This window comes from Indicator indicator, chromosome 14 (genome assembly GCF_027791375.1).
Source record: "Indicator indicator isolate 239-I01 chromosome 14, UM_Iind_1.1, whole genome shotgun sequence".
NCBI classification, from domain to species: Eukaryota; Metazoa; Chordata; class Aves; order Piciformes; family Indicatoridae; genus Indicator; species Indicator indicator.
This window is the reverse complement of record NC_072023.1, coordinates 24263329-24280137: the sequence shown is the minus strand read 5'-3', so window position 1 is coordinate 24280137 and position 16809 is coordinate 24263329. Positions and strand designations below refer to the sequence as shown.

Below are 16809 nucleotides of genomic sequence, written 5' to 3'. Positions count from 1 at the left end.
TTCTTTCCCCTTCAGCCTTGCTCGGTGCCAGTGACCTGTCAGCTCTGTGTCACTGGACAGGTGTGCCTGCTGCCAGGCCAGGGAGAGGCTGGGGAGGGCAATTTGGCAGTGAGCAGTGGGGCAGGGTGATGACCCTTCTCTGCTCACCCAGTCACCTCTGTGCAGGGTTCACATCTCCCTTCTCCCCTGGGGCTTCCCAATGCCTCTGCTAGCAAAGTTTCTGCCCAGTGTGGGAATCCAAGGCTGTCATTGACATCTGCCTGGGTTATCAGATACCTTTCTCTCCCCTGCTGCCAGCCTTCCATAGCCCGAAATGGAGCAGAGCAAGGGTGGTGTGCAAGCACAAGCCACAGCACTGCACCCCACATGTGTTTTGACAGCTCTCCTCCACCTTCTGCATCTTTAGCAGGATGCTCAGTGGATGAGCTCCAGGCAGGGGCTGGACCTGCTCAGAGCTGTGCAGCGGCCATGACATTGCTGCCCTTGCTTACCCCATCAGGAGCAGCTCCTGGGGCTGCTGTCCCTCCCTCCAGGTGAACCCAGAGCCCTGTCCAGTGTCGATCCTCACAAGTCCCTTCCTGTGTGCCAGTGGTGTGCATGGGTAGGGCTGCCTGTGGGGCTGCGTGGCATTTCCCCTGGCTTTGCAGCTTACCCTGGCATATCTCAAAGGGCTGGCACATGTGTTCAGCTGTTAAACACTGGAGAGACAGTTTTGATCCCCAGGGCCATGCCCATTGGGGAACCCCAGGTGGTAGCCCCCAGGGCAGATACCCAGGGGTATTGGTGCACCACAGGAGCTTTGAGAGGGGACTCCAGAGGGTCCACAGCTGTTCCTGCTTCCAGGCAAGGATACACAACAGAGCAGGAAGGGCCACACTCAGGTTATCGATGGAACCACAGTGGGGGCCATTCAGTCACAGCGTGGGGCAGGTATCACTGTGTGGGGAGCAGCTCTGCCTCAATAGCACATTTCCAGTGTGCCCCGGGGCCACCAGCAGAGCAGGGCATGGCTGCCTGGCTGGGTGCTTCCCTCCCTTTGAAGACTGCATGGCAAAGGCTCTTGGCCAGTTTGCTGGCACCTCTGTGCCCTCTGCAAAGAGAACTGGCACCTCTGTCCCATCTGCAAAGAGAGCTGGCACCTCTGTGCCCTCTGCAAAGAGAACTGGCACCTCTGTCCCATCTGCAAAGAGAGCTGGCTCTTCTGTCCCCTCTTTGCACTCCCTGAGAATGAAGGGATTAGAGATTATTATCCAAGGTTCTTTATTTCAAAAGCAGCTTTTCAGCTGTGTGAGAGGAACTTCAGTGTGCTGCTCCTAGGCAGCTGTCACAGCCCCAGCTCCTGCAGGTGCTTGGGCAGCCAAAGCCCAACCGAGCCCTCCAGGCTCTGGCAGCAGCTGCTCGGGTATCAGTTTGGCAGGGAGGTGGGTGGAAGCTGGTGGGATGCTTTGCAGCTCAGGGTACAGGAGGTGTCCTGTGGCTGGGCACCTGCCTTGGCACCGTGGTGTGTGTCTGAGTGCTGGGCAGGGGCTTGTAGTAACTGGCTATTGGAATGTGCTGCCCAGGGAGGTGGTGGAGTCACCGTCCCTGGAGGTGTTCAAAAAAAGCTTGGATGTGGCACTTGGAGTCAAGGGTTAGCTGTCAGGAGAAGTTAGGTATTAGGTAATAGACTTGATGACCTCTGAGATCTTTTCCAGTCTGGTTGATTCTGTGATTCTGTGGTTCTGTGACTGGGTTGCACCAATGACTTCTGAGGAGTTTTGGATGATTTGAAGGATCTTTCTTTGGGGGTGGAGGCTGAGTCCCTGTTAGCTGTCACTGTTCAAATGGGAGCCAGCTGGGTGAGCAGCAGAGCCACAGGAGGGCTGTGTTGCAGCGCAGTACCCTGGTGGTGTCCCAGCCACTGCCCTGTGGGATGCCACATGCATCCAACCCCACAGGGACTGCCCCTGTCCCCAGCAGCACCACTGACCCCAGGATGCTCCCCCAGCTGTGGGGACTCCTGTGCAGAGAAGAGCCCCGGGATTTGAGAGAGTCTCCTGCAGCAGCATTCACTCCTTGGCTGTCACATGCCAAACTGCATCAGCCCACAGCATCCTGCTGGCCTGGGAGGCTTCTGCCCCACACCTCTGGCAGAGCCCACCCCATCGAGGCACCACCATCTTTCCTCTTTGGTATTTCTTTCCCCTCCCTGTGCTCAGGATGTGGCTGTCTACAGGATTAGCAAACTGCTATTTTTTCCCTGGCATCTCTGCTCCCTTTCCCTCCTAATTGCTATGGCAGTGCCTGTGCCAGGGCCAGACGACAGATGGCTGGGCTTTAGCTTTCAACAAGCTATTCAATAAGGTCTCCTGCTCTTCCCTTTCTTCTCTGGCTGTGTGTTCTGAGCTGGGGATGCCAGAAGATGTAATCTGATGGTTTGTTTTTCCTTTCCCTTCAGAAAGGGAAGATAATTCTGCCCAGGTTCATGTGGCCCTTGCTGAGCAATGCTCTTCCTCCTTAAAAAAGATGTGATGAGAACTGGACTCCAGGGGGTGCTTAGAAGGGCTGTGTCAGGTGCTGGGTCCCACGGGGACCCTATGTGAAGAATGAAGCTGAAGCCCAGCTTGCAGGGACCTGACCTGTGTTCTGGCTCATGCTGGCACTGGCTCTGTGGCTTTTCTGTGGCCCACTGTGAGCAAAAGAGCTGATTCCTTCTGGAGGCAGAGGGCACCAGGCTGTGGCAGGAAGAGAGGGAGAGCCAGCAGTGGCAGGGATGTGGAATTTGAATGCATCACAGAGCCATGTGTGACTTTGGATGGTGCTGGCTGATGGTGGTTGTTCTGCCTGGGCCACTGTACTTGAAAGCCACATGGCCAAGATCTGATACAAGATCTCAGAAAGTCGCAGTGGCTGGGATCTTGTCCTTACTGGTGTGCAGAAGCAGCTGGGGAGCTGAGTGGGGTGGGCAGCTTGTGTAACTGGCATGTGAGCACAAGGAAGGCTCTGCACCCTCCTGTCCTGGTGTGCCAAACTGACACAGCAAGTTTTGTTTCAGAAAGCTAAATCTGGATTCTCCCCATCCTGTTGCTGTCTCCCAGGCTCTGAGGGGAGTGCACTCAAACCCTTCTGGACCTGCTCCAGGGAGCAAGGGGAAAGCTTCGCTTTTGATGAGAGCAAAGACCAGGGAAACAGAAGGAAGCTTTGGGCACCAGCTGCCTTGTGGAAATGCCTCAGTGGAGACACCAGAACCAAGAACCAGGCCAGGCTCGCCTTGGTGAGAGCTTTCAAAGCACTGAGGTGTTTGGTGTCTTGGTGAGGGGGTTAGCACGAAGGCTCTGGGCTCCCTGCACAGCAGAGCTGTGGCACTGCTTGCTGCTGTGTTTCCCCCTGCTTTTCTTTCCCCCTCCCTAGGAAGCTGAAGAGGGTTTTGGCAATTTTTCTTGCCTTTCACTTGGATGTCTGGGGCTGCCTGTCCTGGTGGGGCAAACACCCTGCTCACAGCATCCCAGGAGGGCTGATGTCTAGCAAGACGCTGTCAGAGCCCAGCTGGCAGCATCCCACACTCTGCCCTGCCAGCCTTGCCTGTGCCAGGTTTAGCTGTTTTGGGTCTAGCTGGAGCCAGCACAGAGATGCTTGCTCAGAACATGTGAATTTATGTTTCCCTACAGGGAAGGTGTTGTTCTCCTTCTCCTGTGCTGCCTGAATACTTTGCTCCCAATTTTAAATGAGGAATAATGCACAACTTGTTTTGAAAAGGCTGAGGAGGAAGGGGGAAGCACTTTGCCCGTTGCAGGGAGCAACTGGAGGCAGGAGGGTGTGCAGGCAGCAGCCAGCTGGTGGCTGTGGCAGCAGTCAGCATCCCCATGGCACTGTGCTATGTGTCCTGAGGAAGGGCACTGGGCTCCCTGCGGTGGCTGCCAGCACGGAGTCCTGCAGAGCCATTGCCTTTCAGTGCAGGCCACCCTGAACCAACCCAGCTCCTTCCCAGTCAGCCTGCAAACAGCACAGGGTGGCAGCATGGGGACACCAGTGGGTTTAGCACCCTGTGGGTGGACATTGGTTTGCAGCAGGGTGTAGGAGGAGGCTGCCCTGCTGACTCTGATTCAGCATTAGGAAAACCAAGAGAGAGCAGAGGAGCCACCAGCTCAGGGAAATCCTGGGCACGCAGCTGGGTGAGAGGAGGAGAGGGCCAGCTCCTCCAGCTGCTGGCACTGTGTGAGTCCTCTTTGGTCAGCAAGCCCGTGAATAATCAGCATGAGGCTGCTGCACATTTGAGAAGTGCTGAGACATGCTGAAAAAAATCAAGCCTTCTACAATGGGCTGAAATAGGAAGGTGAATGTGTGGAACACCAGGACAGGCACAGTGCTCTGTCCAGCACTTACAGTGGTTTTGCTGCTGGAGCCTTCCCTCTCCCCTGCCACTCTTTGGTTTTCTTAAACTGATATTGTTTGGGAGACTTCCCCCTTCATGAGGCAGGCTCAGGAGACATGACTCTTGTTTTCAAGAAGTCACTGATGATTGTGGCATATTGTCAGAGCACAAGGCTAGAGCATGGGTGTTAAATAAAACAAGATCCTACCCTATGTGCTTGAGAACAATCCCAGCTTGTGGATTGTATGGATTAAGGCAGCAAACAGCTCCTCAGCCAGCTTTTAGCCTCAGCTGCATTCATCAGCTGCAAGAAAGATGCTCCAAGACCAACCAAGTATCACAGAGCTCCTAAACTGGTTAAATACCACTGTCCCACTGCCCAGATTTCCTCACCCATGAGACACCTGCTTCTGCTCAGCACCTTTCCCAGGTGAGGGCAGGAGCATGCACAGGACTCCAGGCTGCTAGACCTAGAATGTGGGCAGTGACTTTACAGATATGCACATCTGCCCCAGCAGCTGCTGAGAGGAGATTTGATCCTGCGGGCAACAGCGGAGTCCAACTCTGTCATCAGCTGCCCTCCCAAGCACATGCAAGTCATCAGCACAATCTTTCCAGAGCGCCCTAAATGCAGTGGCAAGAGGCCAGTGGCACCCCACACGCAGCAGAGACACTGTAGGCACTGTCCTCTTGCTGTGGCACAGCAGCTCTGGGTTTGTGGTAGCCTTCCTGCCCCCACACTGCTCCCTGAGGGCTCCACTTTTGGCACTGGCCTTGGGACAGCTATCAGACTCCAGGGACAACACCTGCAAAGCAGCTGACAGAAGGCTGTGTGGTGCTGAGGTCAGTGGCAAGTCGTCTGCATCTTGTATGACAGGGGATGTGCAGCAAAGCCCTGGAAGGATGTGCTTAACTTAAAGTCCCTCTGAAAACTGCACAGAAAATTGGCACCTCAGAATTCCCTGTGGAAAAGCAGCAGTGTGTTTGGTCAGCTCTGAACACACCAGACATCATCACACATAATGGATGCTGTAGGGACGGAAGTGCACAGATGCAGGGTGGTTTGTGTATGCTTTCTGGGTTGTGATCTCTTTGGATCAGCACTATCTATATGTGCGTCCCAGAGCGGCCTGCCATCTTCTCATTAATAACAGCATCTGCACATGGGAGCAAGGTAGGAGTATTTCACAGAGACAATCTGGTTTTATTGCTTTCATCTTTACAGCCAGGTGTGTGAACTAAACATCAGGCAAAAACCTCTGCAATAATCTCCTGTTCCAAAACATCTTAGAAAATCACTATTTGGGATGGGGTGATTTGGAACATATTCATGACACACAAGAACACCAATGGAAGCCTCTGGATCCCTGGGAAAATTCCTGTCTGTGTCTCAGAGGGTTTTCTGTCCTCCTAAGTGTTTTACCATGGGCCTGGAGATCTAAGGGATTCTCTGACGCCAGTGAAGAATTTGCACCCTATAGGCAGGAGATTGTAGCAGGTGCAGTCTGAACGCAGCATCTACTGTACTCAGTTGCAGAGATGGAGGCTGCCTTCCCCCTCTCCTGAAGAAGAGAACTTGCTCTGCGGGCACCTGTCTGTCTCCCATCACCGCTCTCATCCCTGTGCAGAACTTAACGAGGCTCAATTCCAATACCCCTAGGGTTATGCTCTGTGTGAACACGCAGGCACATCTGATCTGCACAAGAAATGGACCTGTCCCATTGTGTCTCCCATCCCAGTGTGAACCAAGGCTGAGACTGCGTCAGGCAGGTGGCGAGAGGAGATGCAATGGGAGCTGCAGCAGCACAGCCACCCTGCTCAGGCCGTGTGTGCCTGGGGATTCCAGAGAGCACCTTCCCTGCATGGGCAGAAGAGGTGCCTGCCTGCTTGCTCTGTGCCTCACAGTCCCTCGTGCTGGCAATGGTGTGTGCACTGACACCCGGGGGGTGCACTGGCACCTGGTGGTGCTGCTGCAGTCAGCTCGCCCAATGCATGCATTGGCACAAGCTGCTTATGAAGCTGCTCTCCTTGCTGCAGGGTGCACAGGCAGCAGTGTGCACTCTGCATGGGTGAGCAGGCCTCCTCCCCAGTGCTGCAGAGGTACACAGATGTGAGCAGAGGGTTCGGGTCCAGCTCTGGAAAGGAAGGAGCTGCAGCATGGAAGGGCTTTGCCTTTCCCCCTTCACCATTTTCCTCTCTGCCTCACTACAGGGCTGAATTCCACACTGAGTTGCTGTTTCATGGATAAGATTATTTCTTCCTGGTCTCCTCTGGATCTGATCCTCAGAGAGCCTGAGCACTGAGCTAGCTCCTGCTGCATCTGATGAAGACCATCAGCAGCTGCAGCAGTCTGCCCCTGGGGCCGGTAGGAAGCCACAGTGGCCCTGCTTTGGGGTCACAGCCTTGCCGTGCCACCTGTGTGCTTCCACACACCACTGCAGCCCGGACACACGGGAGGGGGTGCTGAGGCAAAGAAGACATCAGTGCACAAGGGACATGTCTCAGTATAATTTCTAAACCTCTATTAATTGAACAGATAAAATACCTCTGATCTATGTCTGTCATTGTGTCACAAAACATGAACCACCTGGACTGTGCTGGCTGTGGGCACACCGCTCCTCCCAGAGGAAGCTTTCCCTGGTGATATTTACAACAGGAAATAAGTACAGACAGACAGGTGCTTCCAAAAGCCTACACACAGGCAACACTTCTGCTGTTAGGTGTTTTTTAACAGACACATTCAGATGGGGCTGTGAGTAGTGCTGAAGAGCTGGGTGGCTTCAAAGCTTCTGTCCCAGGCATGGCTGTGGGAGGGCAGGCAGGACAGTGACAGCTCTAGCTTGGGAAACACTGTCCCTGGAGCCTACAAGAGCACAGTGAGGCAGCTGGTGGAGTGGGAGATGGTGAAGCTTGCTCAGCAACTTGCATTTCACAGCAGAGAGTCTGCCAAGCAGCAGCTTCCATGATTTAGAGCTGAGATTTGTTTGGGAAAGCTCAGGAACAGGTGCAGGTAGCTGCACGTTGAGCTTTCTGACAAATGCAGCACTCGAACTTACAGCTCAGAGGCCCTCAAATACTTCTACATTTGGTTGTATCTTTCTTCAAAGAAGTTTGGGCATTGATGAGATTGTGGCTGTGGACTATACCCACAGCTTTCACCTACAGGGAGAGAAACTGTGAGCAGCAGGATGCTTCGAAGGTCCTGGAGAAAGCACTGAGCATTGCTACCACAGCGGCCCAGACTATGGCACTGGATGTACTACTGCAGCAGACACCACATTAAACCCAAACTGCTGGCATTCAGCTTGATTCTCCTGCTGCATTTTTTCCCATCCCTTTGCTACTGGCATAAAGAGATTCATTTTATGGGATCTGCACTGGCATAAGAAAGAGATAATCAGGACAGAGCCTAATGGTTTGTGTAGACCTCAGTAACCCTTTGCTCTCTTCCACTGTCCAGCAGAACCATCTTCTTGTTTGGCTGCCAGCCACCTGATACTCACTGCAGAACACTTTTTTTCTGGGCTTCTCTCTTCTCTCTCCCCTCCTCCTGTTTTGCTACAGAAGGATATGAATTCATCAAGCGAAAAGCCACCATTTCATTTGGGTCAGTCTAATTGCTGCAGCAGCTTCTTGCCTGATCCCTCCATCTGGAAGTTTGTGCTAGGTTCATGATCAGGACAACTGTCATGAGCTGGTGACTCTTCTTTGGGCTGGTCTCTCCAGCTGAGCTGGAGCATACATATTATCCTTCATTATGCTGTCACTGACAACCTAAGGCTCTCCAGCCTGCATCTTGATGACAACCAGTCTGTGTGCACGGGTGTCTGCTCATAGGACTACACTCAGAGTCCATGTGTCTTGCCTGTGTGTGGGAGGGCTGTGGGAGCAGACAATACATCAGCTGAGGTGCAGACATGCTTTAAAGTGCTTGTCACCCTTCCAGAACAACCTCCAAAGGCAAACAGCTCATCCACGTTTTGAAGGGCTACACATGAGAGTTTAGAGCAATTTGCAATGGAACACTTTGGTGTCTCTCCAGCTAAACCCACAGAGGATGTTGCTGCTTCTAGGCTAAAGACAGCACAGGTTATCTCTGTTTGCTTCTGTGCCCAGAACTGAAGGCCAGCAGTAGCCTTGGCAGAGGCAGGGGCAATGGAGCCAGCTTGCCCTGAGAGCACTCCACTGAACTCGCTCCCACCCTTCACTTCATCCAGCACAACGAAGGGAGGCTCAGGGAAGCTTCCTTGCTTCTTAGTTACATTCTTGTACATCTCCCAATCAATTATTAAAGCAGCAAACCTCTCTTGTAGGAACTTCATAGACACTGATACGAATACTTCATCTAAAAAATTGTCATCAAGTACCTTAAGGTTTTTGTTGTTGTCACTTTGTGTTAAATGCCAAGCAAAATGTAATTTATCTATTTTAACACATGCAGACCTCCAGTGGCTCACTGCAAGCTGGGAAAAACCCAAGCAAACAGGTACTGCCATTCTGGGACAGCAAAGTGACCTCTGAGAAGGGAGGACTGTGCCAGACCCTCCTGGATGCCAACCCTCTGACAGCAGCAGTGAGAAGCAATCAAATGGCAGCCACACTATCTGACCAGACACTGGCAAATGCCACACCTCTGCTTTCCCAGGAAGCTACAGACAGGTCAGACATCCTGGCTGCCATTGGGTGGCAGGGTGTCACCCTGGAGGGAGCCAGCAGCAGAACAGGCCAGCTGTGCCTCTCAGCTGGCTGATGCCCTCAGGTGAGAACCTCTCCCTGTGGGTGGCTTTCAGACATGGAGCATCCTTGCTGTACTGAGTGGCTGGCTAGAAGAAAGCTGCTCTGGTTCAAAGGCAGCCTTGGCTTCTAGTCAGGGTTTTCTTACAATCTTTTCTGTCTTTCCTGCAGTCCTCCCTAAGGTTATGCCTGTTGGCTCCTGGTCAGTTCATTTGCTACTGTGTATAAAAGCATCATCCTAGTGCCCTGCTCCAGACAGCTAAGTCCTGCACCTGGCTGCATGGTCAGGCTCAGAAACAAGGGGACCTGGAAGTGAGCAGCCTCCTTCCCCCTTCACCCCAGACCCTGTCCTGTTCCCTAACCCCAGCTGGGCTTATGCTCAGATCAGATATGTGAACTTTCACCTGAACATTCCAGTAGAGCCAGGAAACACCCAAAGAGAGGAGCCAGTTCCTGATGCCCTGGCACTATCCCCAGAGATGAGCACACTGGCGTGATCCCTGAGGACATCCACGTGCAGCGTTTACCCCACAAGGTAAAAAAAGTGTCTTGCATCTGTTTGCACTGCCCTCCTTTCCCTGGCATTTTGATACCCCCCTGCCTCCACCACTGAGAGCAGATCCTCACCCCATGGCTGTGTCATCAGCACCCAGTGCACATGTCTCAGCCTTGCACAGGATGGCAGAGTATTTGTACCTTTCTCTCTTAAAGTAAAATAAAGGCCTGGGAGGGATTCTGTCCTATTTTAAAATCCTGAAGTTTATCTTCTTAAGCCTCAAAGGGAGATAAAGTGGCTGAGACGAGAGCTAATTAATACCTTCCCCTCACTACTGCTCAAATACATGTTTTTTCTAAAAATACATCCCTACCCCATTTTTAATGCTGTCTTCCTTCACATCAATGTCCCAAATAAAGCAGAGAAGAGCTGGCATTTCTATCTCAGGATCTTCCCCTCCGCTCACTTTGAAGCTGGCATAAGGAGGGAGAGAGGAGAAAAGGCCTTGGAGTATGGTATCTGGGCAGCTTTCCTACAGGAGGGGCTGGTGGAGGCAAGCAAGAGATACACATGGGACTTCACATGGGTGAGGAGGAAGAGCCCAAGTGAAGGGAACATCCACTCCAGCAGGTGAACCTAACACTTGGCTTTGCTTTCAGAACATAAAAAAGCAGGTGGTCAGGAAACACAAAGGCAGCTAGAAGGAGGAAAGCAGAGGTTTGTGCTAGAGAAGACAATCTTTGTGTGCATGTGTGCTGAGAGGGCAGGGCACCGCTTGGGGCCAACTCTTTGGGAGAGCATTCCCTGGGCTGGTCCCTCCCTTCTGCTCCCTCAGAAGTGCTGGATGGGAAGCATGCTCCATACATACACTGCCAGCCAGGTGTATTTACATGTGAGGAGGTCTGCTGGGAATCAGCAGAGCTCACTGGCACAACGCTCCAATACAACAACAGAAAAAGCTTTGGTGTTCAGAGTGAGGCCACCTTTGCCCTGTACTGCAGCTCAGGACAGTCTCTTCTCCTTGAGCTTTCCCTCACTGTGTGCTCCCTCTCTTGGAACCGGCTGCTGCAGGAGATAATAGCTGAAGAGTGATGAGGACAAAGCATGGCAAGAGGTACAAGTTCTCAGCTCCACCTTAGCAGGCAGCAGCAGTGGTGGTAGGGGGAACTCCACCCCCAGGAGCGCCCCAAGGTCGGTCCTTGGCATGGGTGAGTTAATTTCTCTCTGAGGCTGGTGAAGTTTTGGGGCAGGTACAAACCTATGGTCAGCTAAATGCAAGGCAGGGAAGGAGGCTGAGAAGCAGCAAATGGAAGACAGTGCCTAGAAAGCAGGAGGTCATCAAGCCTCTGAGGAACAGGGCAGCAAAGTGCTATGGGGGAGGAGGGCGGGTGGGCAGGGGCATGGGAGGCCAACTGAATTGGCAGGAGGGTGTGAGCATGGAGGGTGGCAGGGTCTAGAGATGGCTCCACAAAGCATTGTCTGAAGGGGACACTGGTGAGAGGTGGAGCAGTTGGATGGTGGTTGTTTTTTTTTCTTTTCTTCTTCTTTTACTAAAAAATAAATCACAAACTAGATCTCTGTAGGCAGAAAGGGTCCCTGGGAGGCAGTGGGGAAGGGAAGCAGGGAAGTCTGTGCTGTTCTGGTGCTGGTGGTGCGGCTACACCAGGCTGCGTGAGCCGCTGGAGTACCTGCGCCTCTGAAGCAGGGAGCTGGGGGGGCAGTACTGGTGGGGATGGTTGTAGGGAGGCGGGGGAGGGGGTAGGGGAGGCTGATGGAGCAGCTTCATGGGGGTGCCGGGGAGCCCGCTGCCCACAGCGCGCCAGGGGGTGGAGGTGCAGGAGTCGGAGGTGACGTAGCGAGTCAGAGTCTGGTTGAGGGCCGGCTCCATGCGGGCCAGGCAGGGCTTGTCCAGGACGATGACTTTGACAATCTGCTGGCACTGCACAAGGGTCCCCGCCGAGGCGGGGTGCGAGGGCACCAGTGCTGCCTCCAGCTGCTCCCGTGGCACGTTAAGCCGCGTGCTGGGCTGCATCCCACTCTTGGGCCCCGGGGTGGAGTTGTGCTGGTACGTTTGAAGCCTGTTGTGAATTGACACCTAGTTTAGAAACAGCCAAAGAAGCATTAAATGTTACAAGACTTCTCCCATCCGCGGCTGCTGGCTGCCCTGAGTCCCCGCCACCAGCCGGCCTTGCATGCACTAAACCCTCCACGCCTGAGAGATCAGGACAGGCATCAGCCCCAGCTGCACAGCTCCCCCAGCAGCCCCATGTAGGCCTCAGTGCCCCTGCCCTTTCCATCAGGTCAAAGGCAGCAGCCTTCCCAAACACAGGGGCAACTTTGACTATCAAATGGCACAGGGAACGCAGCTCTAGCAGAGGAAGTGTCCCTGGAGGCTGACAGTCATGAGCAGACCCTGGAGGCCATGCCCTGGTCCACACCAGCCAAAAGGAGAAGGAAAGCAGAGAGCAAGGGCTCAGCTAATTGAGGCTGGACGTTTCAGCAAAACAATGGTGGCTGAATCTGAGACAGAGAGAGGCAGAGAGGCTCAAGGCTTGCCCAGCTGCCTGCCTTGCTGAGTAGGAAGGAGCAGCACATGCCTGGCTAATCTCTGTACAAAGGGAAAGCAGAGATCTGATGCTCTCGAGCACAAGGCAGCTCCCTCTGCTCTGTTTGATGGCTGTCAGTGGAAGGAAATGATTTTCAAAAAGAGAGAAAAGAAAGAAAAAATGCCCATCCAGCTCACACAATGGGAAAAGAAACTCATGATGGAATGGTAGCAGATTAGATAACCTCAGAGAAATGGAAATGCTTCTCTGCTTGGCAGAGTATTGCTTGTGCAGCTGAAAGGGGAAAGGGAATCAGGAGGTCATCAGGGTCCTCACAGAGAGTTGTTGATATGGAGTCAGCTAAGGGAGCTCAGAGTGCAGCCTGAGCCCAGCCTGGAGGTCCCTGAGTGCGGGAAGCAGAGCAGGAAACAGAGCTTCCCGAAGGGTGGAGGAAGCTACAGCTCTGCCTCACAAGGAGTTGGGCTGATGATGGAGACCCCAATCCACAGCAAAGCTGCCAGTTAAATAAAGAATGGAAGTTAAGTGACAAACTCTGGGCAGGGAACAAGTGCTTGCAGGTTGGCATGGTGCTCCCAGCCAGGCAGGGGTACTGATGGGCTATGGACAGTAGGGGTGCCCCATGGTGCAGATGCTGGGCAGCAGTGCCAACAGCCAGGGAGGCCAAGCTGAGGAGTGGACAGACTTCCCACCACGCTGGGACAAGGAGGAGCTGCGTGTCCTCACTCAAGCAAGGAGGCTGCTCAGACTCATTGCACAGCAGGACAGAATTCCATGTCAATGTTTTTCCAGGCAGTGGAACATCCCATGGGAAAACGTGTGCTGGGCCATGGGTGACAGAAGTCATGGAAGCCATTCTCCTCCCAACAGGAATAGGAACCTGTCTGGGAGAGGCAGCACCTGAAGGAAGGTGGTGTCTGCAGGGCAGTGGGGTGCTTGACAGGGGAGAGAAGCAGTACCCACTCCCCACAGAGAAGCTGAACTCGTCAAGTAAATATTTATGACGCAAGGGAAAAGAATAGCCTGGAAAAGGGCAAATTCAGGGCAATGGAAATATTCCAGACAGGGAAAGAGTAGGAAGTAGCAGATAAGATTTTCTGTGTGAAGCTCACATTTTCCTGTTTCCTCACAGGCAGTGGGAGTAAGGGTGTCTGTGAAGAAACAGGCAACCCATTGGATGCTAGACATCCCTGCAAGGAGAGAAGTACACAGGACAGCCAAGCTCCTTGCCTATGAAGGGGAAGCTCTAGAGAAAGCCTGGTATACAAAGGCCATGCTGAATCCCCTTCCAGGGGAGGTGGAGGGACAGAGCTGCAGAAATTGTGCAGGGTAGCTGCAGGGAACTTGCATGTGATGCTGCATGGAGTTAGCATGTCAGGGAAGTCTTTTGTGGAGTTGTCAGTCTCCCCATAAGCAGTGGGGTGGGTTAGTCTCTAGCGTTCTGGAGCTTGGTCCATGAGGGATGTTACAGTTATAAAAAAGGATTGAAAATGCTTTGAAGTTTAGTTTGGATTTGAAAGTTGTATTACCCGTCCTAGCAGTAACTTTTAATTGTATCTCTGGAAATTGGTAAAATTGTCAGTCTGGCTGGGGAGGCATTGATTAAAACCTGAGAAGAGAAACAACAGAGAATGTGAGAAGAGCTGAAGTGAGAGAGAATTACTTACCTCAGCTGCTCTGCACTCTACTTACCTCCACTGTGCTGTCTGAAACCTTCTCCCCCACATCCTTCTTGCCTGTGAAATGAAACAAAATATCTCACTCATGAGGTCTGCACCTCTGCCCAAGAGCTGGCCCTTCTGCTGTGAACTGGAAATCTACAGGGAGAGATGCAGGGCCAAGCAAGGCCCTTGCCTGCAAGAACAAACCCAGACCCTCTTGCAACTATGTAGCTGCTTAGCCAGGTAGGAGGAGGACCTGTTGGGGTCCTACCCTTAGGTCCTAATCTCAGTGCCATTCTAGTGAGCTGCCAACCACTCACCTATGCACCTGATTTTTGCTGACATACAAACCAAGGCATGAACGGACACAAAGCCTTTGATAAAGAGGCCAGTCCAAGGTGTTGGTGAAGTGGCTGGAGGCATGTAATAGTGCTGGCACGGTGTTGAATCAATTCAGGGGAGAAAATGTGGGCCAGGTCCTCCAGAAGTTCCCTATGCTCCATCAGTTCTGCCTCTTTGCTAGCTGTTACAGCTCCAGACTGAGCCAGGAGACTTTGCTGGCTTCTCCAAAGGATCTGAAGGACACGCCTGCTCTGGGGTTTGCACTGTTAGCCCAAGGCTAAAGGCTACCAACCTGAGCACTTCTTTTTGCAGTTATTCTCACAGGAATCATTGAGACCACATTTGCAAAGGCAGCACTGCTTGACCAAGAGAAGCTGGGTGTCCTCTTACCTGTTGGAGAGCCTTGCTTAGGCTGTAGCTCCATCTGGGCTCCATTGGTCCTTAACGAGAGAGGCTTTGCCCCTTGCTGTTTCTCCAGCTCCCCTGCGGGACAGACATACAGAAATGGATGAGGACAGGGATAGAGAACAGCATATTGAAGGAGCAATATGGGAAGTCAGCAAGAAGAGCTAGTGCGAGAAACTAAACAAGAGAGTGTCGAGAACGGGTGGGGAGAGAAACAGCCAAGAAAAAAATACAGAAACTGGAGAGGACTTGGCATGGGGAGGAACTCCTGTCTCTCCATGACCTCCTATGTATGACCTGAAGTTATACAAAATAGGTTATTCCCACACAGGTAGGGACCATGATGCTGAGCTACTTTGGCTCAAACAGAGACAGGCCATCAAAGGCTACATGGACATCTAATCTGTGTAAAACAGGTCACAGAGGAATACATTACAGACTGCTCATTCCCTGGACATCTCTGCAGCGAAGGACAACTCTGATAAACTACCAGATCTGTTTTGTACTTCTTTCTCAGCTATATTTGCATATATCATGTTTGCATAGTCAAGGGAGTCTGGGATAGAGAAGAGTCTTCTGGGTCTGACAGTCCAGGCTTCACTACTCCAGGCCACTGTGTCACACACATAAGCATCATTAGTAACTTTCTGCCCATTGTCCTGCCAGGTGGTGACACAGCCTGACTGCTTTTGTGGTGAACACATGAACAGTCGTATGCAGACTCAAGTACTCATTCCCTTTCCTCCTGTTCCTGAAGAACATTTCCTTTTCCCTGTCTCCCTTGTAGAGAGGGACAGTGTGATGGCGTTGGAGTGTGAATTGTAGTAGAGGCCCTTACACTCAATTCGTATCTGCTCCAGCTCTGTGACTTCTGCTATTGACTCTTTCAGATCTTCCACAAACTTCTGCATTTCCTCAGCTCCGAGAGCACAGAAGTGCAGTACCTGCTTCTTCTCCGAGCCTGAAACTGGAGTCACCAGTGTGATGCCATGGGGGTAATCTGTAAAGAAGACATGTCAACAAAATGAAGAGGTGTAAGGCACTCTTGCTGGAGAAAGTGGGTGCTCTGGTGATTCTGAAGGACAGAGCTTCCGACATGAGTCCAATCATCTTGACTGGAACATTGCGAGTTTGTAAAGCTGCAAAATGTGGGAAGCTGCAGCATTGCAGCCCTTTAAGGGAACAGAAAGGCCAAGCTGCAGCAGCAAGGCAAGTGCTACCAGCACCACAGTGCTGCCCAACCCAGCAAACTCCAGCTTTTCGTTTCCTTAGTGTCACATTGTTTCTAGGAACCTGAGCACAAAGGTACTACTGCAAAGCCCTTCTGAACCAGTGGAAAAGTGAACTGCATACAAGAGGTCAACAACCTCTTTTTTCTTGTGCGAGATGCAGGGCAGAGGTTGGCAGCTAGAGTCAAAGACAGAAACAGACATTAACCCTGCAGTGGCAGGGCTTCTTCCCAGTGTTTATTTCCATCAGTGGAGAACATGGGCTGTTAGCACAACACAGCTGGGAAGCTCGCTGCGCTGTGCAGAGAGAAGGGCACAGAGGAGGCCCCACAGCAAAGCACACAGCAATGCAGACGAAGTGACGTGCCCAGAGAGAGAAAACATCATAACAGAAGGCCTTGAGTTTTAAAGATCAGCTTGAGTGCAGGCAGGTGGTGGCAAGAGGTTCAGCCAGCAGAAGCAGAATGAGAGCCTGAAGGGAACTTGCTGTGCTTGCCCCTGGACTTTCTCTACTTTTTGCTTAACTGCCTAGTGGCTCCAATCCATTTTCTTCTCTTTCACCTTTCTCTACGCTCCATTTCTCTCTTCCCCTCTCCTGTTTTCTGTCCTTCCCCACTGCTCCTGCCTCTGCCCACCTTCCTCACCCTCTTTCTTTATCAGACTTTACCAAATAAGTCAAAGGACCAACCTGCCAGCCCTCAGCACCCTCCAGCAGTGTCCCAGATGCCTTTTCCCACCCTGTGTATCTCATTTGTGCATATAACAAGATGTTTAGGACATCTGCTTCTCTGTCTTTGCAGGAGATACTAAACAGGATGACTTTGCCAGAATCTCTTCGGGCACTCCCAGGGAAGTCAGGATACCCCTGAAAGCTGATCCCAGCTCTGATCATCTGGGGGCTGAGGTATGAATGACTCTTTTTTTTTTTTTGACACACAAGGATGTGAAAGCTCTGGCATGTTGCAGAGGGTTGGGCATTGAGGGAGTGACCTATGCTGCCAATAGGGTAGAGGAAGGGTATAAACAT

General features: G+C 52.3%; 1 protein-coding gene across 2 annotated transcripts in view; it reads right to left on the bottom strand.

Moving 5' to 3' along the window:
* Positions 1-11238: 11238 nt before the first annotated feature.
* The window catches only part of IQSEC3 (IQ motif and Sec7 domain ArfGEF 3), a 104141-nt gene continuing 98570 nt past the window's right edge, over positions 11239-16809 (bottom strand). The window contains exons 11-14 of one of the 2 annotated variants that reach the window (XM_054386675.1): positions 15392-15553; positions 14539-14631; positions 13838-13881; positions 11239-11676 (exon numbers count right to left, since the gene is read on the bottom strand). In XM_054386675.1, coding sequence (XP_054242650.1) covers positions 11239-11676; positions 13838-13881; positions 14539-14631; positions 15392-15553 — 737 coding nt within the window. Of the gene's footprint in view, positions 11677-13679; positions 13755-13837; positions 13882-14538; positions 14632-15391; positions 15554-16809 lie in introns of those variants that run through there. The other variant, XM_054386676.1, reaches the window with a different exon arrangement.